Source organism: Parasteatoda tepidariorum, chromosome 4 (genome assembly GCF_043381705.1).
Source record: "Parasteatoda tepidariorum isolate YZ-2023 chromosome 4, CAS_Ptep_4.0, whole genome shotgun sequence".
NCBI lineage: Eukaryota > Metazoa > Arthropoda > Arachnida > Araneae > Theridiidae > Parasteatoda > Parasteatoda tepidariorum.
Genome location: NC_092207.1, coordinates 43,996,705 through 44,024,331, shown reverse-complemented (window position 1 = coordinate 44,024,331; position 27,627 = coordinate 43,996,705). Strand labels below are relative to the sequence as shown.

General features: G+C 28.9%; 1 protein-coding gene across 1 annotated transcript in view; it reads right to left on the bottom strand.

Moving 5' to 3' along the window:
• Positions 1–747: 747 nt before the first annotated feature.
• LOC107452947 (prestin) overlaps positions 748–27,627 on the bottom strand; it is a 48,797-nt gene continuing 21,917 nt past the window's right edge. The window contains exons 2-17 of the mRNA XM_043049494.2: positions 24,907–25,012; positions 24,655–24,823; positions 24,467–24,577; positions 21,965–22,173; positions 19,176–19,340; positions 18,081–18,236; positions 16,741–16,823; positions 14,071–14,218; positions 9,884–9,997; positions 9,185–9,262; positions 8,541–8,636; positions 6,931–7,037; positions 3,908–3,947; positions 3,684–3,821; positions 1,294–1,348; positions 748–1,212 (exon numbers count right to left, since the gene is read on the bottom strand). Of these exons, the coding sequence (XP_042905428.2) occupies positions 1,079–1,212; positions 1,294–1,348; positions 3,684–3,821; positions 3,908–3,947; positions 6,931–7,037; positions 8,541–8,636; positions 9,185–9,262; positions 9,884–9,997; positions 14,071–14,218; positions 16,741–16,823; positions 18,081–18,236; positions 19,176–19,340; positions 21,965–22,173; positions 24,467–24,577; positions 24,655–24,823; positions 24,907–25,012 (1,909 nt within the window). The 3' untranslated portion in view covers positions 748–1,078. The remainder of the gene's footprint in view (positions 1,213–1,293; positions 1,349–3,683; positions 3,822–3,907; positions 3,948–6,930; positions 7,038–8,540; positions 8,637–9,184; positions 9,263–9,883; positions 9,998–14,070; positions 14,219–16,740; positions 16,824–18,080; positions 18,237–19,175; positions 19,341–21,964; positions 22,174–24,466; positions 24,578–24,654; positions 24,824–24,906; positions 25,013–27,627) is intronic.

Sequence of the window (27,627 nt, the reverse complement as noted above, 5' to 3'; positions counted from 1 at the left end):
CTCAAATTTTGTATTTTGCCATATAAAATTATGTTCTTCAAAATGATGTAAAAATTGTATTCCTTACAATTCAAAATGTTTTTAACTATTATGAAAACAAATAATAAATATTTGCTTAAAGTTATTTTTTGTATCACATTATCTTTGGATAAATGATTTTTATAATTGTGCAAAATACGAAAGTAAAATTAACATCAAGGGGTTCAAACTTTGGAGAGCTCTCCTGACCAAACTATTTGGACCATATATTCCAGGCTGCGGCTACCCCCTATAATTTTGGGGTCAGAAAACTGAATTCATTGAATAAAAAAGGTATGTTTATTCAGAGAAAGTGCGTTTTTGTTTCTTATTTGGTACTTTAACTATCGTCTGCACTTATTAACTAGCACATTGGAGATCACCTCTTTGAACTATTAAGATTGAGTCCTAGAACTTGAAGATCCGATCATTAGATCAAAAGTTGTTCAAGGTGGTCCATTTTTTATTTTGCACACTGTACATCAATTGCTTTTTATTGGTAATATATTACAAGGTAAGTAATTATATGAAATCATTCTTTTTTTTGAAATAAATATTAATGCTTTTTGATAAACTTGTACCAAAACCCTTTTGCCTAGTTTTTTTCTTTTAAATTAAACTAGATTCTATTTTAGTTCTCAAAGCATTGCAGCAACTCTGCAATTTTTTAACATCCTGAAACTAAAACTTTCTACTTGAGCAATATTTCACCATTTTCAAAAACATACATTTTTAAAAACTGCCTTCATTGAGATTTATTTAACAGAAGTTTCAAATCTTATAAAAATTTCTTTAATCTATATTTGACTAGATAACAATTTCATCAACACACATTATGCACATGCTCACACTTAGGTTGACAAATAGGTATGTACTCCTCTTTTAGTTCATCATTTCTAGTTCATGCTGCTTTTCAGCAATTGAAATGTTCGAAAAATAATTTCTACATTGTAGAAAATTAGATATTTAAATCATTTTTAGTCTGAAACTAAAAATATAAAATCCATTTGTACAGTAATATACAAAATATAAATATACTCGCAATCATACGATAATATCACTATGTGCAATCCTGCTGTGAGGCAAAGCATTCACTCTGTGCATATAATACTGCATCATGAACTGTTGGAAATAAAAACTCTTTGCTCACATTGTTGAAAAATCCTTGACTTTCTAAACTTTCAAGAACTGGTTCTAAGAAGAAGAAATTTTTTTATCAATTTAAAAATAATTAATATAGCAAATGAAAACATATGTTAAAAGTATAAATTTTACCTTGAATACAGGCTAAATATATCACAATATTGTTTACTGCAAATTCTCTCATCACCTGAGTGGGAAAAAAAACATTAGTTTAGTGAATGGTTGAACTGATATCATCTAAATAAGACAAGTAAGCAGTCACATTTTTTGTAAGCGATTTGGTAAAATAAGCTTCCTAGTTTTGTTGTAACCTATTTGACTTTTCCATCGAAGCTGAATGAACATTCAAAAATCTTCTAAAAAAGACCATTTTCTTAGACTGACTATCAAAATCTACTTGTGCCAACAATGAACCACAAAAGTATATATTTCTGAGAACATATACTGATAAATAGTGCTAAAAATAAATAAACAGACCATCATGAATATCTAGTGATCAGATCTCCATAGTCTGAGAGGGTCGCCTCAAATAAGCTAACTAATTAGTGCACATGATATTTTAAGCTACAGAGTCAGACATAAAACAAACTTTCTATAAATAAACATACTGTTTTTCCACTGTATTCAGATTTCTAACCCCCAAAATATATAGGGGGTAGGTCCCAATAGTTTGTCTAAAGAGCTGTCCACGATTTGCACCCCTTAATGTTAATTTTGCTTTTTGAATATTTCACCATATCTTGAGACATTTTTGAGCCAATAAAAAAAATTCTTGCTCACAATTACAATGTTTGTTTATCCAAAGCTAATTCCATGCAAAAAGTAATTTTTGGTTAATATTATTCAATTATTTATTTCAACAATAGTCAAAAATTTTTTGAATTGTTAGGTATGCAGTTTTAAGGAATGCAGTTTTATATGTCCAAATAGAAATTTTGTGCAAAATTGGACGAATATTTCCAGAGGAATCGAATTTTAAAAAGTCACTTATTTGTAATTCAATTTCTCAGAAACTATTAGCCTGATTTCGCTCAAATTTTGTATTTTGTCTTGTACAATTACATTCTTATAAATGATGTAAACAAGTCTATACCTTGCAATTCAACATTTTTTCAACTGTTATTAAATAAATAATAATAAATAGTTACTAAAGGTTATTTTTTGCATGGAATTATCTTTGGATAATTAGACCCAAAAAACTTTCAATTCGCTCAAAAATTTATCACTATATTGCGAAATATGCAAAAAGTGAAATGAAGGGATAAAAACTTTTGATCATTCTCCTGATATAACTGACTATATTTCATAGATTGTGGCTAATATCTATATTTTAGGGGTCACAGAAATCCAAAAAGGTATGTTTAATCAGAGAAAGTGTGCTTTTGTGTCTGATTTCGTAACTTTAAGTATCGAAGTTTAGTCTATCTTGAATTTACTGAGGAGGAGGGGAAAAATTTACTCATTACTATTTAAGCATGTCATATAGGGTAAAAAATTATATCATAAACGTTATATCTAATAGTTAAGTTTTAAATAAAAAGCAATCTAGGCATAAGCAATTGAAATAAATACTTCAGTTCATGCTAATAAGCAATTGGATAGCAATATCTCACCCGGATAACAGTTCTGACATTGCTATCCAGGTGAGTGAGGTATTGATCCGAAATGTATTTTTTTTTGAGGATAAGCAATTGATAGAAATACTTCACTTCATTAACATTTTAAAAGTTATGAAAGATTTGCAAATGAAAAATACATAAATTAATGTCATTTATATGCAGTTTGCACTATAGAGTCTTAATCATAAGTCTGAGTTCATTAACTTATTTTTTATGAAATTCCAAGCTAAAAACTTAATTGTATTTCATGACTTCTATTTCTGAAATATATCTGTAAATTATGGAAATATCAGGTGACTAAATATTTCTAATCAAAAACTAAAAATAGTTATTTAATGGGCTAAAAATCAGAATCTTCAAGATTTTTTTTTTAGTAGTACTTTATTTTAACTCTAAAGAAACTCTCGATTTCTTCGTTGAAAAAGTTTACATGCAAATTTTATCTCATTAAAAAAGTTATATTTTTCTACAATTATATTTTACTGTGTTTGAATAGCTTGAAGCCAGAGGCAGGCTCTGGTGGCTATAGTTCATGGAATAGAACATCCCAACTGAGCTTTAATAACTTCTGTAGTCAGGCGCATGATTTTTCTTTGATGAAACACTACCTCTTCTGATTTGTTTCCAATTGCTGTCCTTAATTTATCTCTACTTGGGAGCAACGCCTACCCAATTGTCTCCTAAAATGCTAGAATATGACATGTATCATTCACATTTGTGTTCTAACTTGTCCTTACAACACCCATTGAAACTTGGCTTGAACTTCCTTAATAAGCCAATAATAGAAAAAAACATGAAATAATTCAAATTGGCATGGGTTCGTTTTTTATCTATATAATAAATTTTTGTTGTTGTTATTTTATGTTTATGTTATTCTGAAATAAGGTACTAAAAATTACTAACTTGCAAAAGCATAGAAACACCTCCAGAATCAGTGTATCCCACTGCTGAAAGTTCTAGAATTATCACTCGCAGAAAATCTGGTTTGTAACTTTGAAAAGCTAATTTGTCTTCAGGTTCAACGATTTTTTCTTTTTCACTCTACAAAATGTAATAATATTTTATAGTGTTTATGAAAATTTCAAAATTAAGTTATATTTTAAAAAAAAAGGAAATTTAAAACTTACATATACATTCTGATATTTAATTTGTGCTTTAGTAAAAGAACTGAAAATAAAACAAACTTTTATTAAAGTTTTGTTCTATACTATATAAACATCTAATATGCAAAGAAATGACACCTAGTGTAACATAAAAATTGTATATGAAACAAGACTAGTTTGCTATTGTTTTAAAGATTTTGGAACAATAAAGGTAAATGTTATTTATTTTGGGGCACTTGCATTGTTTTTATCTTATTTTCTTCCAAAACGGAACACTTTATTTAATTTAACAGAAGGTAAAAGATTGTAGTGGGAAAGTATGTGGAACAGGTGATAACTAGTTCAGAACTGCTGGTCGACATATTTTGCTGGGACATTTTGTTTGATATTTTAAAATAATTTCTTTAATTTTTGTTAGTTTTTTTATATTCTTTAGAGCAGGATATACAATTTTATATTATTGAAATTACATAATATACATATGAGCAGATTTTATGAAATATAATAACAATTATCTGACTGAAATAAAGATTTAGCAATAAAACAAGACAAGATAGCTTTAATAACAAATTATCTTTTCATATGTGCTGTGTTTGAATGGCAAAGTTTGACATATTATCAATTTCATTTTAAAGAAAAGTATGCATCTAGTGGCTGTACTAGAATTTTAGTTTCTTCCTAGAATACTTTAGTTCGCAAACCACTACTGAACCAATTACTGAAAAAATCTCATTAACTAGACACACTTAATGCGCATCTCAAGTTTCTGGAATTAAAGTACCAAAGAGGTAATGAAATTGGGGCTGATCTAGGGTTTAAAACAAAACCCCCATAAAGGCAAAGTGTGTGCTTTTTTCACTGTGGTCTCAGAACATCACATTTACTGCATTCGTTTTATTATGCAGCATAACTAATGTTTTAGGAATAGCTGGGGCAGACCTGCCAACTCTAAGGCTTCAGTGTTCAATCTTAGGCCACCAAAGTATTTTCAGACTTTTTCCCTCTTTTCATTGTGTATGAATCAGAGGACCTGTGCGTGGTTTACATGCAGCCCCTAAAACTTTCCTCCATATCAACGATTTTATAATTCCAGTATATTTATTTTATCTTTAATTATTTTTAGAACCTTTTTTTTTTTAGATGTAATTTCTTTTTCTAGAACTTTTTTGAAATATCTGATAAACCCAAAATAAAGTATAATACTGCTCTAAGCATATATAAAGCACTGCATTTACAACATATTAAAATAGGTAATTTGTAATTTTGTTTATCTTTAATTATTTTTAGAACCTTTTTTTTTTTAGATGTAATATTTTTTTCTAGAACTTTTTTGAAATATCTGATAAACCCAAAATAAAGTATAATACTGCTCTAAGCATATATAAAGCACTGCATTTACAACATATTAAAATAGGTAATTTGTAATTTTGTTTATCTTTAATTATTTTTAGAACCTTTTTTTTTTTAGATGTAATATTTTTTTCTAGAACTTTTTTGAAATATCTGATAAACCCAAAATAAAGTATAATACTGCTCTAAGCATATATAAAGCACTGCATTTACAACATATTAAAATAGGTAATTTGTAATTTTGTTTATCTTTAATTATTTTTAGAACCTTTTTTTTTTTAGATGTAATATTTTTTTAGAACCTTTTTAANCAAAATTGTAATCATGATTACAGCTGTAATCAAAATTTTTTGAAAGTTGTAATCACGATTACAAGTAATTGATTACTTGTAATCGTGATTACAAGTAATTGATTACATAGCTGTAATTATCTGTAATCAATTACAGTTGTAATCGATTACTGTAATCAATGGCCAACTCTGTTGAGAATCACTGCCTTAGAGTGTTTCTTTTCTTTGCTTTGTCTCCAAACCCAATCTTATAAAACTATGCCCATTGATTTAAAGTATCACTATCTCAAAGTAAATTACAATGGGACTTGTCTAAGATTCAGACGTAACAATACCATAGAGTGATTATTTAGTATCATATGCTCAAGAGAGGAGTGACAAATATATTTTAAGTAAATAGTTTTAACTTTCTTACTATTTTATAATTTTTTTAAATTGGAAACTCTGTGACTTTGTTGTGTATAGTTTTATATCTATACTTGCAGCTATTCTATTTATTTACTAGAGGATTAAATTTAATTTAGGGTTTAATAGCACAAGACACAGGATTGGCTGTACTGTGCCGAACATAAATGGCATTACTTTCTCTTTGTAAACTAAGTCTGATAAGGAAGATCGTTGTTAATTTTGGGATCATGGAATCTGTGTTTTCCTAAAAAATAGCAAGCTTTGGGAATTTTTTTTCCTCCAAAATTGTTATTAAATGTTTAAATTATAACTAAATTTTAGCTATACTGAGATTGACCAAAAACATGTGAATAAAATATTAACATGAAAATGAATCTAGATAACAATGGATTCAGTACCACAGAAATTGGCATTATTTGAAATATCTAGCTTTATCTTAAAATATAACGTATGGTAAATTTATGCACTTTCTTTAATTGAAAAATGTTAATAACTTTCCTAAAATGTCATTCAAACATAGCTGACAAAAGGAACAATATTTTTTTAGAGTCAGCGGGAATTCTCATTGTATTATTTAATTCTGACAGATTTTTCGGTTGTTAGAATATGTTTTGTGCATCAAAGTTAAAATGTGTTGTTTTTTAATAACCTTGTCTTAACTTTATATTTGTTCTGTTAACTTTTTTTTAACATAAATCTTATTAAAATTATTTTTAGAGGTATATCATTTATTTACATTTTAATTCAAGCTGTTTATAGAAAACTTTTTTAAAATTTTAAAATCAATTTTATGAATTTAAAAAAAAAAAAAAAGAAAACTATATAAACTATAAACTTAAAATTATTAAAATTGCAAAAAACTTAAGTTTTTTAAAAATCCACTCGGCAACGGTTCCTCAAAAAAATACCTCGAATTCGGCCATTTTAAAATATAATTTTTTTAAAAAAAATATTTTTTTGTTTTCTTTAAATAAAAATGTTTATGATAAAAAAACTTACTATTGAGATCGGAATAGTACAGTGATGAGAGAAAATAAAATTCCAATAATCAATCCATAATCCATGTCCAAAATAATGACTGAAAGGAATGTAACAACCCAAACTGACTAAAATAATGGAAAAAAATATTTTACAATGCAATTCATGCTATGGTATCCATTAATTTTCAATCCTATTTTAAAATCATTTTACTTACATAAAAGCTTTAACCCATTAAGATACCTATCAGCTATTTTTAGAAATAATTCTAAACATGTAGAAATCAATATTCATTTGTTTTGAATTTTGTAAATGGGCACATGTGCTTGGTTGATAATGCAATGTATCTATTTTTATTTATATATATATATAGAGAGAGAAAAGTTGCCTAAATCATACCTAATATTGCAACACTTTTATTATATACAAAGCAGATTGTGGACTCAACCAAAAACAATCTAAAATGCATGTGAAGGTTGCGTAAAGACAACAGTGGGAAAAAAATGCATTCTACTGGCTGTATTGTGAGCATTGATTGTGTTGTAAAAATTTTAAGTTTGTCATTAAAGTGTATTATTTTTTGTCAAATGCGAGTGAACACTTAATGTTATATCTATTCTCTTTTTTGTCTTAAAATTGTCTATAAAAACCGTTGTCCAAGATTATAACATTTTGAGTTGATGTAATTAACTTAGTATCCCATATTTGGACACATTTTCTAGATTTTGCTTACTAATAAATTAATTTTCATTTTTGAATTTTTTTTTTTTTTTTGNTTTTTTTTTTTTAATTTTGTAAAGTTATCAATCACAGCTCACAAGTACATTAGATTCAATAATGATGAATCTCATTTAATTATTTTGCTCTGGTCTTTATTTTAAAAAGTGTCTCAGATAAAAACTGTTTCCCATATATATTGTGTTATCAACAAGAACTTTATTAATTTGTCTAATTTATTTACTTACTTTCAATTAATATATTTAAAAAAAAAAAAAATTATTTAAAGGATTTTTTTTTAAAATTTTGATACTTTTGTTTCATGCACTACTGCATCCCTACATTAAGAATTTTTCAAATAAAATTAAATATTATTGGGTAATATTTTTTCCTTACCAATTTTAAAATACAATTAACAATTTAAGAGGTAGTAAATTTAAAAAAAGAAAAAAGATGAAAAATTATTGCATTTTTCAAGCACTGAAACTTTATTTAAAGTTAAAAACAACAAATATCTCAGAATTATATTTTTTAATTATTTGATAATAATTTCATTGATAGTTATTCTAGTTAATAGCTTAGTTCTGTAGTTCCTATTTTTTAGTCCCCGTATCTTGAATTTGCAAAAAAATTAACTCATTTCTTCAAAACTTGTTGTTCTGCCATTCTAAGGCTAAATACTAAAGCTCTATGCATAAAAGCTATAGCATTTCAATGCTTAAAATTTGCGATTAAAAAATTACCCACAACGTGCAGTTAATTCCCCCCCCCCCTTCTGTTTCAAGTCCTCACATTAAACATCAGTATCACAGTAGCAATAACTTAATTTAAACTAAAATTGTTGATAAGCAAATTTTCTGCTTAATACGTCAGGATAAAGATAGTTTTCAGACCAAAAGCAAAATACTACTTACTGCATCCAACTTTGATGCTGTCCAAGCTCTTTTAAGATCTCCGAAATATACCAACATGGACTTAAGCGACATGACAATCACAGCAGAAAGAACACACTAGAAAAAGATTAATAAATTGAAGGCTTGCAAATAATTTAAAATTATAGCATGTTAAAGTTAAAAATTAAAACTCTTCCTTCATATTTTCTCTAAAAAATATAAGATAAAGTAAGCCTTCAAAATTAGAACAACCTACAAATATAACTCCATTACGTTTATCCAAAGTTTCACGATTTGATACTAAATATTTCTACAAAATCATATACTAGATATTTTTAAATTTAAGAGAGAGAAAAAATAATTAATTGTTTACTAAGTTGTTCTTGCTATGGAACAATTTGTTACCTAAAAAATTGCTTGGTATGTCATACTTTGATGAATAATAAAAGTAAAGCATAAATTAAAAATTCAAAAAACAGTTGTAAAAATTTTTAATTTAGCATAAAATCGATCCTTTGAAGAATATCCTTCACTTTTTCTCGTTGTTATAACTTTTTTTATTGTCTAGACAATTTTTTTTGAAATTGACAAGTTCTGCAAAATTTAAGAAATTGCTAATAACAAAAGGAAACTTTCTTTAGAAATTATATTTAATTATGACTTACGCTTGGTAATGGTTCAAACTGTGGTCCCAGAAAAAGTAACACCACAAGCATCAAGATGCAGGAGACGAAACTAGAAAGCTAAAAATAATATTTATGTATCAGTAATATATGTGCTCAAAGCATATAAGTCAAAGTCCTGAATTTCAAAAAAAATTCAATTTTAAATTTTTTGAAAATTTATTATGTGTAAGACAATGTATTAAAATAGTTTTCTGAAATGCTCAATTATGGATAGAAGTGACACTTTAAACATTCAAATTAAGTAGTTAATCATAGGATTATGACGCAACAAATTTAATGATTTTAAAATGTGTAATTGAAAGACTTGAATTAATTAATTTATTTTAAGAGAAATAAATTGAATGAATTCTGAATGAAAAGTTACTCCAACGCTAAATGTTTTAATGAGAGTGCTTTATTAGAGAATTACTATCGCAAAATTTGCCGACTTTTTAAAACGTTTAGTATTTTTAATTTCTTAGCTGTTTATTTTTTTTACCAACAAATATATATAGATATAAGAAATATATATAAATGAAGAAAATTAAAAACTAGTTTTTATTAATTATAAAAATATACACCTCTTCTTTATTTCAATGAAATAGCTATTTTAAAAATACATAGTAATAATTCTCCAAATCTATATCTAATTACATTAATAATCAGATTTTTCATTATCAATGCAAAATGTGCCCTTACCTGTGTTTTTCCACCACTACTTTCTTGCATTGCACTTCTTGAAAGAGATCCACAACTTGGAAAACAATAAAAGAAGGATGATACAATACCACCCACACCATACGCTATCAGTTCCTGATAAACACACACAAAAAAAAAAAATTAAATTTTCTTTATTTATTGTCATTTATTTATTTTTTTTATACTCATTTACACTTAAGGGCGCTTGCAATAATCCGTCCATTTACTCCAGTCCTCACTCTTAGTTAATAAATTTTAATATATGAATAAAAATTAGATTAAGACTCTAGAAGAAATCGAATAAACTTAAGCATGTATGTGTATAGTACGCGAAAAATAAATTTACATTGCGGTTATCATCGAATTAATACGTCTTTGTAAACAGTGCTACTGTACGAATGTTTCTGGGCGATATGACAAACTTCTTTTTTTTTAAACCTCTTCAAAGATTTCGAAAGGGTCGAAAATGGATTTGTATATTTTACTTTTTGTTATTAACACAACCATCAATAAAATAATGAACAATGATGCAAATTTAATGCAAAAACCTTATCAAAATAAAAGAACCTTCCAAGGATTGAACTGCAACGGTTTTGGTTCAGTTATTAAGGAATTAAATAGGCAATCGGATATATCCATAGGTATTTTACATAAACTTAAACGAAATATGAATATACAAAGAAATAGGCGTATAATCATGACACACTTTCTCATTATTTATTTGAAACTCAGGCTCTTGCATGTTTTCGCTCGTCAACCCTCTGCAATTCTTTTCAGAACGATTTTACCTTATGAGATTCCTCTCCTTGTTTATTTCGTCTTATCCTTATTTAATACTCCATTTTTATTTTAGGAGGGTTCTGTTTTTTCAGTCAGCCAATTTGTAATTATTTTTTTTATACTTCACTTTACATACATTTAATGTTACCCACCCTGACCTTTAACCCTCGTAAATCCTCAGAACTGCAGTTATTTTCTGATTGCTTCTCTCTAAATGAGGTAAAATAAGCGAACGAGAGCTCGCTCATTTTACCTCTCCAACAAAATAAGGCGGATTATCTAATAAAGCGGCAAAAAAATCGAGATATTCGAATTGAGCAATACTGATTTCTGGTGTGCATATTTAAAATTGTAGATTAAAAAATCCTACAAATTTAGATATTGGTTCTGACATATAGTTTATAATTTATTTATTTTAAGCACTGAATTTCACTCTTTCTCTGCAGTGAAGAATGAAAATTTTGCCTAACACCTAAGTTACTTAAGAAGGGAAAAGAGAAGTATCACCAGAATCGATGATGTAGTGATGGAAGTTTTTTTAAAATAAATAAATACTTGAGAATCGAAATCGGCTATATACGCATAATGGTTTGCTCGAAAATTGTTTACTATTTCCTTTAAATACTTTTTTTTATCAATTTTTTATTGCTTTCTTTTAAAAAAAAATAGCCTAAATATAAATAAATGTTCCTTACTTGACTAGTATCCACCTCGTATTCATACTTTTTAGAATAGATTAATACCATTGAAAGTGTTGTAGCTGCACAAATTATTGATAAAATCATACTGGAGGTCAAAATTTTAGGAACCAACTCAAATGGTGGCAAATCTGGTGCTTTTAACCTGCAATGCAAACGGATTGATTATTGCTATTGCTTAAAATTAAACACTTATAGGACTGCTGTAATTCTTCTCAATAGTGTTTTGTGATTGGAGGAGAACATATATGCGTAGCGTGAAAAAATCTTTTGAGGAAGCAAGACTTTTTTTAAGTGTGTGTCCATATATATATATATATATATATATATATATANAGTTCCTGATAAACACACACAAAAAAAAAAAATTAAATTTTCTTTATTTATTGTCATTTATTTATTTTTTTTATACTCATTTACACTTAAGGGCGCTTGCAATAATCCGTCCATTTACTCCAGTCCTCACTCTTAGTTAATAAATTTTAATATATGAATAAAAATTAGATTAAGACTCTAGAAGAAATCGAATAAACTTAAGCATGTATGTGTATAGTACGCGAAAAATAAATTTTCATTGCGGTTATCATCGAATTAATACGTCTTTGTAAACATTGCTACTGTACGAATGTTTCTGGGCAATATTACAAACTTCTTTGTTTTTTAAACTTCTTCAAAGATTTCGGAAGGGTGAAAAACGGATTTGTATATTTTACTTTTTGTTTTTAACAACCACCCTCAAAATAATAAACAATGATGTAAATTTAATGCAGAAACCTTATCAAAATAAAAGAACCTTCAAAGGATTGAACTGCAACGGTTTTGGTTCAGATGTTAAGGATTTAAATAGGCAATCGGATATATCCATAGGTATTTTACATAAACTTAAACGAAATATAGAAAGAAATAGGCGTATAATCGTGACACATTTCTCGTTATTTATTTGAAACTCAGGCTCTTGCATGTTTTCGCTCGTCAACTCTCTACAATTCTTTTCAGAACGATTTTACCTTATGAGATTTCTCTCCTTGTTTATTTCGTCTTATCCTTATTTACTACTCCATTTTTATTTTAGGAGGGTTCTGTTCTTTTCAGTGAGGCAATTTTTAATTTTTTTTATACTTCACTTTAAATACATTTAATGTTACCCACCCTGACCTTTAACCCTTATAAATCATCAGAACTGCAGTTATTTTTTGATTTCTTCTCTCAAAACGAGCGCATTGCTTCTCTCTAAATGAGTTAAAATAAGACGGATTATCTAATAAAGCGGCAAAAAATCGAGATATTTGAATTGAGCAATATTGATTTCTGGCGTGAATATTTAAAGTTGTAGATTAAAAAATCTGACAAATTTAGATATTGGTTCTGACGTATAGTTTATAATTTATTTATTTTAAGCCTAAGGGGCCGTTCAAAAAGTACGTACACAAAAATGGAGAAATTTCAAACCCCTCCCCCCCTTCATACATTACCGTACATAAGGTCTTACCCCCCCCCCTTAGAGTACGTACATTTTATTAGTCTACCCCCCTTTTTCATAAAAATTAAAATAATTATGTTTTAAATAAAATTAAATATTTACTTAAGGAGTGTGTAGGATAAAGTCAAATTTAAATTTGGTGTATGTTTATAAAGTACGTACTTTGTATAATACCTCCCCCCCTCCCCATCGTACAAAACCGTAAATAATAGCAAATCCCCTCCCCCCCTTCGGGATGTACGCACTTTTTGAACGGTCCCTAAGTTACTTAAGAAGGGAGAAGAGAAGTATCACCAGAATCGATGATGTAGTGATGGAAGTTTTTTTTTAAAAATAAATAAATACTTGAGAATCGAAATCAGCTATACAGGGTGGTCCTAAAATATATGTCAAAAATGTAAAGGTAGGTAGAGGGGACATAAATAAACATATTTCGGATAGGAATGTGTGAGCGGTAATGGCACATTAAAGCACTAGCTTGTAAAGCAGTATGAATCAGAGGAAACTGAAAAGACAAGTAAAGACAAAAGAAAATAAAAATTTATCAACAGTTTACAAGAGGTGCTCGAAAGAGCAGCCACCAACATCGATACAAGATTCACAGCGACGGCGCATGGATCGGCGTACATTAGAAAAGACGTTAGGCATGTCGAGCACATGTAAAGCAACAACAGACAAGCGGGCAACAAGATCTTCTTGATGGGACTCTCGTACACCTGGCTTTTAATATGACCCCAAAAGATAAAATCCAAGCAGGTTATATCAGGAGAACGCGGTGGCCAGGGAACTGGACCACCCCGTCCTATCCAATGCTGGCAGTAGACAGCGTCCAGGTGATTTCTGACTCTCCCTGTACATCCTCTGAGCAGCTAATTCGTTTCCTTGTGCAGTCTCATACATGAAATGCACGTCGGCAAGCTCCACATTGGTGAAACGATGCATGCTGTTTGAGATCCGTGCGAGAATCCAGCTAGCAAGCGCTTTTACACGCCGCAGTCATCAGCGCTCCTTACCGGCTCAAGGCGGCATTACGGCACACACAATCCTATACGAAATATGCTTATTTAAGTCCCCTCTACCTACCTTTACATTTTTGACATATATTTTAGAACCACCCTGAATACGCATAATGGTTTGCTCGAAAATTGTTTACTTTTAAATATTTTTTTTATCAATTTTTAATTGTATTTTTTTTAAAAAAAAGTAGCCTAAATATAAATGTTCCTTACTTGACTAGTATCCACCTCGTATTCATACTTTTTGGAATAGATTAATACCATTGAAAGTGTTGTAGCTGCACAAATTATGGATAAAATCATACTGGAGGTCAAAATTTTAGGAACCAACTCAAATGGAGGCAAATCTGGTGCTTTTAACCTGCAATGCAAACGGATTGATTATTGCTTAAATCTAAACATTTATAGTACTGCTGTAATTCTTCTTAATAGTGTTTTGTGATTGGAGGAGAACATATATGCGTAACGTGAAGGAATCTTTTGAGGAGGCACAAGGCTTTTTTTAAGTGTGTGTCTATATATATATATATATATATATATATATATAGAGAGAGAGAGAGAGAGAGAGACATTTAATGGTACCAGGTGTAAATTCTGATATATTTGTATCGACATTCTTATAAATACAAAAGACCAGAAAGATGAAGACCGTTTCCGATTTGAACAGTTATATAAGGTACTAGGGTTGGTCAAAAATATGGGAACACTTCTATGCTAACTCTTAAAACAACAATTCTTTAATTAGAAAATGTTTTGGAAGATTTGACATGACAAGACTGTGGGCACAACAGGGGCGCATCCAGATATTTTTCCTGGGGGGGGGGGTCATGGACTCAGATTCCCCTTATGCCCCCTTAATTTTTAAAATAGTATATTTCTTTTGTAAACTATTAAAAAAATTATTATTTTAATATTTTTTTCAATTGGGGGGGGGAGGGGGTCATGATCTCTATGATCCCCCCCCGCTGGATTCGCCACTGGGGCACAGTTTAACTCGTCGTTGACTGACGCGTCACCCATATTCGGGTGACAGCAAAGTTTCTGATCAGGCCGCGTCACCCGTATTGGGGTGACGCTTATTTGATTACTTACGAAGGATATTTGTATGTATTTAAAAAGATATTTCACAGGAAGTAACAAAACTATTAAATGTTCATAAAAATAATACGAAAATGATTCACTAAGAAAATTATTGTGAACCTCGTAAAAGCTTTCTTGTTCACTGCTATTTGGCTCACTACGAAATAAGTTTTTCTTTTCAAAAATTTTAATGACTTAGGGTAAAGATTTTAAGTTATACTACTCCTGCAAAGATTCAAACTGATCGAGCAAAGTTGCGAGATGAGAACCAGCAGTGCAGCAACGGACATAAATGAACAGACATACCATAGAAAGAAACGGAGCGAGATATTGTGTCCACCGGAGATTCGCGTTATTAAAATATAATACGCTTTGTACAGCGGTACTCTTGGCCTGAAGGAGATTTCACTATAAACGCGTGCGGCAGTCAACGTGTTCAAAGATCAAGCTTAAAGATTTTAGAAATGACGTCCTTTTTACCCATGCCTAATTCAGATTGATCAAAATAAGAAGATGAAGTTAATAATCTTTTTCTTGTCCGCAATTTTGAAATTATTCTGCAGAATTGTGATATTTATAAAATAATGATTTCAAATTATAGTGGTCTTTAAGAAAGAAAAAAGATTTAACTCCCTACGCTTCTTTTGTACTCTCTTATGCAAGTTTTGCCCGGGTAAAAAAAAAATTCTAAAAGCTTTAAGCCTCTGATCTTTCAAATTTTGCCAAGGAAAATCTTCTACAACATTTGCTGCAAAAAAAAAAAAAAAAAAAAAAAAATGTTTACATAGAGTTAATATAGAAGTGTTTCCAGATTTTTATTTAATTTTTGTAGGTTATCGTCATATGTAGTTAGCAAAAAAAAAAAAAAAAGTACTTTGCACTTATTTCTTCTTATTGAAGCANTTTTTTTTTTTTTTTTTTTTTTTTTTCAAGTACATTTGAATATTTTTAAAATTCAAGTAATCTTTCATTTTGTTGCAATTAACTTATTGACAAAATATTTTTAAGCAAAACTTTAATTATTATGTAAACAAATAATTGATATATATACATATTTATTTTCAAGAATAATAGAAAACAAGGATGAGTGAAAGGCGACCACGGGGGTTGATGAGCGGAGCCTCCTAGTAAATTAAAATCATACTGAAAACTTTTGAAAGTAATGTAAAGTGTTGATGAATAAAAAGTACGATTAAAAAAATTATATTGTTTATAAACAAAACTAAAGTAGCTGATACTAACCTAACAATTATAATCTAAAAAAATAAGTAGATAATATTTAAATTTTGTTTCATTGAAAAATTGTTAGATTGTTCTTATATTTTGTTTCATTGAGTTCGAATTGTTACAACTTTAAAAAAAAATTTTTTTTAACTGGTTTTTAGGATAACCTTTACATAAAATGCAATCATAAAATGTTTTCATTCTTAAAATGTTTGTGGTTTAAAAAAGTTATAAATTTGAAATTCAGGAAAATTATTGTCTGGGGTACATGCGCCCTGGGATCTTTGTGAAATTAACTACATTTATACTTGATTGCTAATTTTGTCAATGTGATATATTAAAGACGCTAATTTGTTGGAAGAAACAAAATTTCCATTTTTTTTCTCCAGTTTTTTGCGATGTAAATGATTTTGATAGCACTTATATCTAGTACTTTTGAAATAATTTCTTGCAATTTGTTTATATATCAAGGATATGCATTTCTTTTCTTCTTCTTTTTAGAGATAAAATAGTTGGAAAGCAATGCACAGTTATTGTACTTTATTGCACAATTATGTACAAAACTAACGCAGTACTTACCCTGTTGGTGTAAATCCTACGATATCAACATTATGACATTCATGTAAACACATAAATTTCGAGATAAGAGTACCAGCAATTACCTGTAACATGCAGAAATTTAAATTTAAAATGAATACTACTTTATTAATATAAAATATTTAAAAATTAACATTTACAATGAATTCAAGTACCATATTTAAATATTATTCATAAGTTGAACAAAATTTTTAAAACGCAAAATTAATACATTAAAATGAATAATTTTTTCTATGGTTTATTAAAAGATTTACGATCATTGTGAAATTCGGTTTCTTATACTGCTATTCGTGTAATAATAACGTGTTCTGATTGTAAGTTAAACTAAATAGACTAATTAAAATTTTACTAATAATTTCTTTCTTAACCTTGAACGCGAAATTACGGATGCTCTCAGACACTTGGCATTTTTCACTAATAACTACGCATATACCATCTTTTCTATGACACATACAGCAAGCAAGCATTAAAAAAAGGTGAACATATATAATGGCTTTTGATCTCATGATAGTATTATAAGACCCAGTCTTTATGATTTGTGGACATAACCTTAATTTGTGCAGCCTATTTATTGGAAACAAAAACGTACTTTCTCTGAGCAAATATACTTGTTTTACTGTAGATTGAGTTCAAATGAAAGATAATACTTTGTATGAAATGACATTTACGTTTTCATTTATTTAAAAATATTTTAAAACTCCTTTAAAAAAAATATTTTTCAGACTTTTTCTTTCCCCAAATTTTTCTAATCATAAATATTCTTACAATTTTTTTTTTATTTTTTTCCATTTAAAAATAATTAAAAGTGAGGGGATTTTATAGTCTTGATAACCTTCCATCGTCTTGTTCGAAAAAAAAAAATTCTGAAAAACTTCGCCCTTTTAGGTGATTACGAACAGTTCTATAGACCAAAATTAACTTTAAGGAGCGTAAACTTCAACCGTTCTCATGTCTAAACTATCGAAACCATATTTTCCAGATTACGGCTGCCTTTCCATTATGAGAGTCAAAATTCAAAATCCGTAAAAAAAAAAGGATATGTTTATTCAGAAAAAAATACTTTTTGTGTCTGATTCCGTAACTTTAACTATCTTCTACACAAATTAATTTGCATATATAAGTTTAAGCCCTCCAACCGTAAAAATTGAGTTCCATTTCATGAAAATACGATTATTAAAATCAAAAGCTATTATTATCATTATTTTGGCCCACAGTAAACAAAAAATGTATAGATTAAAACATGTGGGGGAATACAAAGCCTGGGATCGCTTTGGAACAACAGATTTACTCACAGATGAAAAGTAAAAAAATGAATGCTTTACCAGAATTAACTCGGCAGGAATTGGAACTTTAAAGTCCTTTAACAAAATGCCATTCACAAGCTCTTTGACAACGATTAAGAACACCAAACTGCATATGGCCATTAGAAACACTACATAGTTGATGGTATCGATGGTTTCAAAGAACGATATCCATGTCTGAAAATATAAAATCATTTCACATTGAACATAAAGAAATATTAATCGATTTAGTTCTTACTGAAAAACTGAAGTTAATTGTTTGGTTAGGATAAACTTGCTCTTGATGAAGGTTGCAAAACATTTAACAGTTTCTTTTGAAAATTAAAAACAAAAATGATCAAAAAAATATAAACAGTCGGTTATTTATTTTTTTCGTTTGGAAACAATTTATAATGCTGATTAGGCTGGATTTTAATTAGAAAATGAATCTGAAATTTTACCATAAAATTGTCATAATTTAACTTTCTTAGCTATGCCCATTTACTCAAATTAGCTCAGTTGGAGTTAATTTGAGAATGAACTCTTTATTTTGAGTTGAACCTTTTTCCAAACACGCATTTCAAGTTTTGTCAATTTTCTTAATCACGTCTTTTCAAATGCGTTCATTTTTTTAAACGCGCTTTCACATTCATTTTCTATTAAATGCGAAGAATAAAAACGTCCAGAATACAAAGTTCACATGCATAAAGCAAATTTTAAAGAAAGGCGCAATTTGAATCGTTATTTTTTAGTGTGGCATATTTTGAGCGTTAAAAATCTCTTAGTTTAAAATTTTTCAAGTTTTAGTAAGTCAAAAATGGTCAAATATAACTTCATCAGTATCAAATGTATCGCAATTTTACAATTTCTTTCACTTTTTTGTATTTTAAATGCTAGACGTTATTTTGGGATATCTAATAGTAGGTAACTTTATCCTATTTCTCAGGCCCTTCTCAATTTGATAAGAGGCCAAAACCCAAATGGCATAAAAGAGGTTCTTTCCATAGAGTTGGTTCTTATTCTCGAATTCACAATCTGAGTCAAATGCAATTAAAACTTCAGTTTTTTAAATTTTTAGGAATGGGCGCAGTATTTAGAAAAATTTTCAGTTGGGAAAAATATATATTTTTTCCTTACCATGATTACATTGAATGGTCCAGAATGCTTTGGGACAGCTGCTCCTGTGAAGGGTTTGAGTTGGCTGGTGAAGATGTGAACAACAGTACCAGTAATAAAAGCGCTTATCATCTCATCCGACATGAACGAAGTCAAATATCCAAGCCTACACAAACCCATGGCTGTCTGCAAAAAAGTTTAACCGTATTGACATTTTTTATCAATAATAATAATAAAAATCATTACGTTCATTAGTTGTTAGTTTGGGGAAGAAAAAAGCAAAGTTCTAAAGTATAGCAGATAATTAATATTATAGCTTAAGAGAAATGCAACAGTAATAATTTTGTAAGAGGCTTATTTTTATATACAGATTTATCACACTCATAGTGGAGTGAATAAAAACACATTTTTATTTTTTAATAAAAGCATATGCTAAATGCAAACCTGAAATTATTAATGCAATCAACACTCCAGGTTTTATTATTTATGTATATATAAGTTCAAAATGAAGATAAAACAAAGGAAAATTATAGACATATGAAAAAGGGGGGGGGATAATAATTATAAAAATAGCTGAGCATTATTTTCTTGAAGAATAGCTCCTGAGAGATCTACTATGAGTGTCAACATAATTGGCTGAAGGATGTCACGAACGTACCGCTGGACACAGCAAGGTGATCGTGTGTCATATGCGATCTCTTTAATCTATAGGATCATGTTAGCTGTGGAAGCGATGTACTGCTATACAGCGTAGGCAGGATTGACACTCTCCCGCCATTGCATTCGTTTGGAGTGGTGTCGCTCTCAACGGAGTTGGACTTCAACCTAATAAAACCAGATGGTCCTCAATGATGAATCCTGATTCAATTTGAGTAGTGATGATCGTATACAAGATGGGGGGGGGGGTTGCTGTGGTAAATCCCTCAATCCTACCTACGTTGTACAGCAGCACACCGCATCTATAGCTCGTATGATGGCGTAAGGTGTCATCGCATACGACACACAATCACCCCTAATATTGATCCACCATGCCATGGCAGCCCAGTGGTACGTTCATGACATCCTTCAGCCACATATGTAGCCACTCCTGATAGGGCTCCTAGGAGCCCCTATTCAACAATTCATTGCTTTTCCACACACAGTAAGGGTGTCACAGGAATGTCTTTGCTACTATCCTTTCTTGCCTGTTCAATCCCCAGATTTGTCTCCGAACGAGCACATCTGGGACGACTTGGAACGACCATTTGAACAGCCTCCGAGCTTAGTCGATTTAACTGTGTTTTTATAGCAATTGTGGAACTAAATGCATCAAGACATCGTAAGAGACTTGTAAACTTCAGTGCCCGACCTTATAGAATTCGCATGCATTCGCGCCAAAATTAAAAAAAAGGGTGCTAAAGCATCATTTGTATTTTTACTGCAATTAATGATCATTTCGCTTTGGTTTTTTAATCACTTATTGCTTGTATTAACATTGTGCTTATGTATGTTAAGTTTTGTTTCATTCTGACAACTCGCTAATTTTTATGGCAATGCATGTAAGCATATGTTACCGTTTAAGTGTATAATTCGGTTATTTCATAGAATAAATAGGTATTTTATAAATATAGAATAGAATAGAATAAGTATAGAATAGATGAAAAATTTGTTGCTTTATCTAGTTATTCTATATGAAATAACTAATGATAGACTGTTAAAGTGAAAAATGAAACATTTCAAAGCTATTTTATAAATTTATTGATCATAAATAACAAAAATCTCTCGAAAAATACATTTTATCCTTATTGCGAATAATTAATTGATAAATACTAAGGAAAAGCAATATAAACTAAACTAAATACACAGTCTAAATTCTACGTCTAAAAGCAAAGAAATGAAACGCACACATTATTTTATAGAATACCTAGTTAAATTGTAGAATTCAATAATTTTATATACTTTAACTAACTGGTCTAGATATTTAATGAAATACCTAGTTATTCTATTAAATAACGCATTTCACACTTTAACAATGACAAAATATTTAACCATTATCAAACCGTCATTGAAAGAAGGTCTTCCCAAGCTTTTCCAATTTCGGCCTGGAGCTTTTTCTTTTATAATTACTGTTGTTGTTGCTGCTTTTGTAAATTGTTAAGACTACTTTGCATATGGTCATTTTCAAAATTTTATTTAATTTTTTAGTTACTACTTTGAAAAAGACACTTATTTTTTTCTGAGTTCATTTTAATAGCATAATGAAAAACTGAATTAATATATATATATTGTTTTCGTTTTCACAGTTCAATGCTAGAAACTATAATCTACACATTTTTAATTGCTTTTCCCAGTAAATGGAAACGAAAATATATAATTATTTTCTTCATACACATCAAGATCCAAGGTTAAAAATTAGCAAAAACGTGATGACTGCAAAAGTTCAATGATCTTTACTTAGCATTGAAGCTTCGCAAAACAGGTCTGATTATTCACATTTAATATAAATTTTTATTCAACTGTTTGCTTACTACTTCATTATTGAATATTGTCAGTAGAGTAGGAAAGTTACCATTGAAATTATCAGTTAACTTGAACATTAAGTGAATTTTAATATGCTGATAACAGTGATGTGTTCATCATTCTTATCATTAGTGAGTGCCTGAAAAAGTTACGCGAAAGGTTGATCTGAGATATTTATAGTACAGTATCAAGATATAAAATTTAAAAAAATGCTAGTGAAATAATTTCTTCGGTAGTAAAATTTCTAAATCTTTCATGTTAGTATAGCTGACAAAGATAAATTTTTTAAGTGAGCCTGAAAAATTCTTTACCTGAAGTATACCAACACAGAATGTAAGAATCATTGCAATATGGATTTTGTCATGAACTATGGGAGGATTTAGGCCTGGCATTATAGTAGAATTGGTTGCATTGGCGATGGAATTCCATGAATCCATTTGTAACTTATATTGTAACATTTCTTGCTGATGAATGTATTCTACTTCCGTACCAGCCAGAAGACTTGAAATGGCAAATGTACCTGTTAAGATAACATCATTGAAAATGTTTAGATTTTAAAGTATTCATTTTTTTCGTAATTTAATGTGATTAGAAATAGAATTAAAACTAGGCTATTGTTACTCCTACAAATTTGTTTTGAAAAATAACATTTATTGTAATATAAAAAGAAAAAATTCAAGATATGTCTTCGTAGTTAAAATTTAACTTTTCTTTAGCAGTGCAACTAATCATCACAATAGCAATTATTTTATTTGACGCAAACAAGATTTTTTTTATTGCAACGTGACAAATTTGCTATCTTCTGACTTCACAATGTTTAAATCTTATTTAAAACGTACTGTTTTCAGAGATATTTCTTTATTATGTGCAGGGAATAAAATTTCGTTAAAATATTTAATAAAAGTCATTAAAAATTACTACGAATTAATCCCACAAATGTTTAAAGGCATTTTCTATGTTGTTATGACACTCAGGCATTAATAACGTTACAATTACTATTTAAAGCAATAGTTTCTTTTTTGTGAAAGTTCAAAACTACGAGGCTTCGATTGTTACACAGCTGACCGCACAGTCAATGCAACAGCTAAGCCAGCCAACAGAAAACTCAAAACTATGTCCATTTTGCATAAATTTGCATTCTGCTGTAAATTTTAGTGCTACTAGTCGTGTGTTCTCGTTAACGTACGATATGCACAAGAAAAGTTTATAAATTATCTGACAACCTAAAAAATCAATAACTTCTTAGAACAAAGTTATCTTGGTTGCATTTGCCACAGTTATATTACAGTATTAGATAAACTTTTGTTTTTACAAGGGATAATCAACAACACAAAAATTAACTGCAGTAAAAAATGCCATGAAGTAACTCATGAAAAACTTGAAGTAGTACATAAACTATATAAATCAGCATTTGTAAGTAAGTAAAGGATAAGAGAAAAGCTGCACATGTATAAAATTGCATACTGCAGTTAATATTCAAGTAGTTTCTGTTTCTCTTTCTGGTCAAGTTGTCTTATTTCCATTTCATTGAGAATATCAAAGTTGGTCAGCTTATTTATTCCTTATTTTGTTATTAAAAGGAGACAAGTATGGATGCGGGTTCTGCATCAAATTAAAGAATTATAAAAAGTTAATCACCACCAATTTTGAAAACAATAATTTATATAAAACTAGACGAAAACAGATTTAGATGAGGACAATTTAATATCACTGTAAATTATAACCTGAAAAAAGAAATGTTAGCTAAAAAATATTTAAGTACACTCAAGATGAGAGCTGTAATTTAAAGTATATAAAATGCGTAATAAATTTTATGGTGAAGTAGTGTGAAAATAATTCATGCTAACTTAGCACATATATAGGTTAAATTAGCATATTTGGAACAAATTTTGTAAAAAAATAACAAAATAAAAAATAATATTTTTAAAAACCACGTTTTTGTAGTGGAGAATAATAATTAAAAAATAAAAATTTGAAAAACGAAAAACGTGGGGAGCATGAAATACATAACAGCAATGTTATATTAGTGTATGTGTGCTCATGAGAATATGTATATGTATATCTGTAATTGTAATTGTATCTGAATGTGTATGTGGAATATGTTTGTGTATATGCATGTGTATGTGGATGTATAAGTGGATGTGTATGTGGCTGTGCATGTGTATGAGTAAAAAAATGTGTATATGTATTTCATGCGCCCCACGTTTTTCGTTTTTCAAATTTTTATTTTTTAATTATTATTCTCCACTACAGAAACGTGGTTTTCAAGAATATATATTTTTTATTTTGATACTTTCTTTGTACTCACTTCCAAAATCTCAATTTTTTCACTCACTGTACACAAAACTTTTCAACTGACATGTGACACTAATTTGAAATAATCGAATCGACAACAAAAGACAATCGCGAAAATAATAATTTTTCTTTAATTTTATTTTACTTTGTATGTCTTTTTTCTCTTCATTTTCATGCATTGTCATCCAATTCTGAACTACGTGCCAAATTTGAAGTCTGTAGCTAGGCGGGAAGTTGGTTTAAAATCGATTACAAAATTCCACCCGAACAGACATACACGAAGGCAAGTTAATATAAACGTGGTAAAATATTTCGATGCATTTATCATATAGCTTCAAGAAGTATTTTTATAATTACTTACTTAAAGTCGAGAGCTGTAAGTTATTTTTACAAAATTCATATGTAACTGCTATAGAGAAAGCACAAACTTAAAAAAATGTCTGCTGGCTCCTATCAGTTTAATTAAGTTCTTATTTTTACTTATTTTTTTAAACATTTTAGAGTAAAGATTAACTTACCCATTGATACATGTCTGGATGTTCCTAATAAAACATAGACTAAAACCGGATAAAATGAGGTGTACAAACCATAAACTGGTGATACAGCTGACAACTGAGCATAAGCCATGCCTATAAACATAGAATAAAATGTATCAATTTCACCTTAACTATACCTTTCAATGAATAATAATAATAATGATGATTACCTTGTGGAACATGCATGATTAATAAAGTTACGCCAGTTAAAAAATCTAAAAAGAGGTCATTTTTAATACTGTAATCTGGAAGCCACCTAGCTATTGGCAATGCAGCTTTGATAAATCGATCAACACAATCACATGATACTTTGACATTTTTTCTAAAGGCTGAATGGACCTGGGAATTGAATTATTTATTATTTTATTTTACATACTTGTCAGAGTGTTTCTAAAATATTTTAAATTCTATATCGTACATACTTTTTCTGGAAATGAATCAGAATCTTTTAATGGAGGAGAAGTTTCGTCCAGCAGCACCTGTGTCATGGCATCTCTGTCTATTTCGAATCGACATGGTGTTCGATTGCTGCAAAAAAATTTGCATGTTATTACAAATTGACAGATTCAATAATAAATAAATAAATAAGTGATTTAACTCGTTTAACAAACATAAAAATTAAAATAGAGAACTACTTTTATCGCTATTTAAGTTTTATTTGATTTTTTTAATTTAAAAAATTTCACTATGAATGTTAATATTTATTTCTATCAATATATAATCTCTCTCTCTCTCGCTTTTGCTACTTTTGATTGACGTCCACTAGAGCACGAGTTTGAAAAGTAAAGAACTTTCGAGAAATAAATAAATTGTATGCAATATTATTTAAAGGAAAAAAGCTGAAAGAAATCCACAAAAAGCTTTTAAATTTGCAATGATTTTCAAAAAAAAACAAAACAAAACAAAACAAACTCTTATTGAAATTGGAATATAAATTGATCCTATCAGTACATCAAATTTCAATTCTGTAGTTGCATTTCAGTGGACCAAAATTGTTCATTTCTAACTACAAATTTAACTATTATTAACAATCGAATCGTATTTTTTTTAAGCCAATGAACTCTTTGCGCATTTTTTCTGCTCACCTTCATAATTTTATGTTTCTATGTCTTATAGATTTTGAGCAGCAAAGCAAAATGTAAACGTAAAGCAAAAAAAAGTTTAAAAAATTCGTAAAAAAGCACTTAAAATTGCAATAACTTTCAAACAAATTGAAATTTTGAAAAAAAAAAAACAACAACAACTCAGTGTAAAGTTTATAACCAAATGTAGCTCTTTAAGCATGCTAAAATTTTACCCTTTAGTAGCATACCTACTTCCTGTAAAATGACCGATATGGTGTTTTTTTCCATCAAGTTTAACAGTTAATAATTCTCGAACAAATCATGGAAAAATTATTTGTTATTATTCTATTATAATTCCTGCCCTCAGTAATTTCAAGTTTCTGAGTCTTACAGCTTTTGAAAAACAAAACAACACATAACGTTAAGTATGACACCCGAAACAGCTTTGGCTCTTACGATTTTATTTAAAATAGAGAGATAACTTACTTTAAAGTTAGTGTGGTTAAAAAGTATACAGTTCTTTAACCTTTTATGGAGCAATTTTTTTTCTGTAATGTTATGCTAAATATCTTTAGGATTGAGTTATAATAAGAAATTCATTTAACTATTGCTAAAAATTAATTTGATTTTAAAGTCCTTTGTTTTGATGGGAAGATGGGAGGTATTTTTTAAAATTTTATTTATTTTAAAAATTTAACTATTCTAAAAATATAAAAATATCTAAAAAATATTTTGCTAACTAAGGCATGAATGAGGAAGAAAAAACAAAAACAAATAACAAGATAAATCAAAAATAAAAGTGCAAGGTAATTTGTGGAACATCAAAGAGTTGTTCATTCTTGATGAGAATAGTTTTTGAATTTAAGGTTCATACTAATCCGTTACGGGTTTTCCATTTATTTTGCAAGGTTATTACTAATCCGTTACGGGTTTTCCATTTATCTTGCAAGGTTATTACTAATCCGTTACGGTTTTTCCATTTATTTTGCAAGGTTATTACTAATCCGTTACGGGTTTTCCATTTATTTTGCAAGGTTATTACTAATCCGTTACGTGTATTGTAGTTTTAATTTCTTTAGTTTATGTGGTGGTTGCCAAATAAATGTGTTTTTATGAAAAGAACTTTCTTTAATGTAACTTGATTCGTTACTTGTTCTAGGTATATAATTACAATTAAATTCAATAAAAAAATGATCAAATGAATGAACGCATAAGGGTAAATAGCTACCCACAATGTTGGCCTCTATTATTTATCACACTCTAGCTTTTTAACTCTTACTGTTAGCCTACATTTATTTAAGCAAAGTCTTTTATTGATATTATTTTCATTATATTTTCTGAAGTTATCAGCAAATGGTTGTACAAATCATAAGTGGAAAAATAGTTTCCATCAAAATTTAAAAATTAATTTAGTTTGTGGGAAGTATATTTCCCAAGGAATTATGAAGGATAAAAGCGAGAGAGACTTTAAGTATTCTTGAAGAGAATACCTTTGAATCACTTCATTCAGAATGATTACAGTTCATATTTTATCACAATTAGTATTATAGTGGTTTCACCAGATTTGGTGATATGTGTATCAATAAATATCGAGGTAATTTTAATTAAAAGAGTAATTATGGTGGAACAGGGGATCATGCACCAGTTGCAAGCAAGACTCGACAAGGAATTTTGTGAAAATCAGTGTTATAATGTATAAAACAATGTGCTGAAAAGCATTAAGTAGTTTCCAATAAAGTCTTTTCCCAATTATTTTGTAAAAAAAATCCTAATCAAGGAATTTGATCACAATTCAAAAAAAATTAATATTTCTGCTCTTAAAAAGTTTTGAAGTTTAAAATTAATCATTATTAGTTTGAAGGGAATTAACAGGAAAAACTATTTTAATGTATACTGAAAGCTATCAAAACCTATAATAATAATGAGTTATTATAACTAAATATACAATAACGATAATTCTCACATTAAAACCTGCAGTTTTTAATGATAAAACTATTTAGTAAAAGCAAGGACAAGACATTGAAAAGGATCATTTGGTTGGAAAAATCAATTTGTGTCTTAAATTTAACATTTTATAGC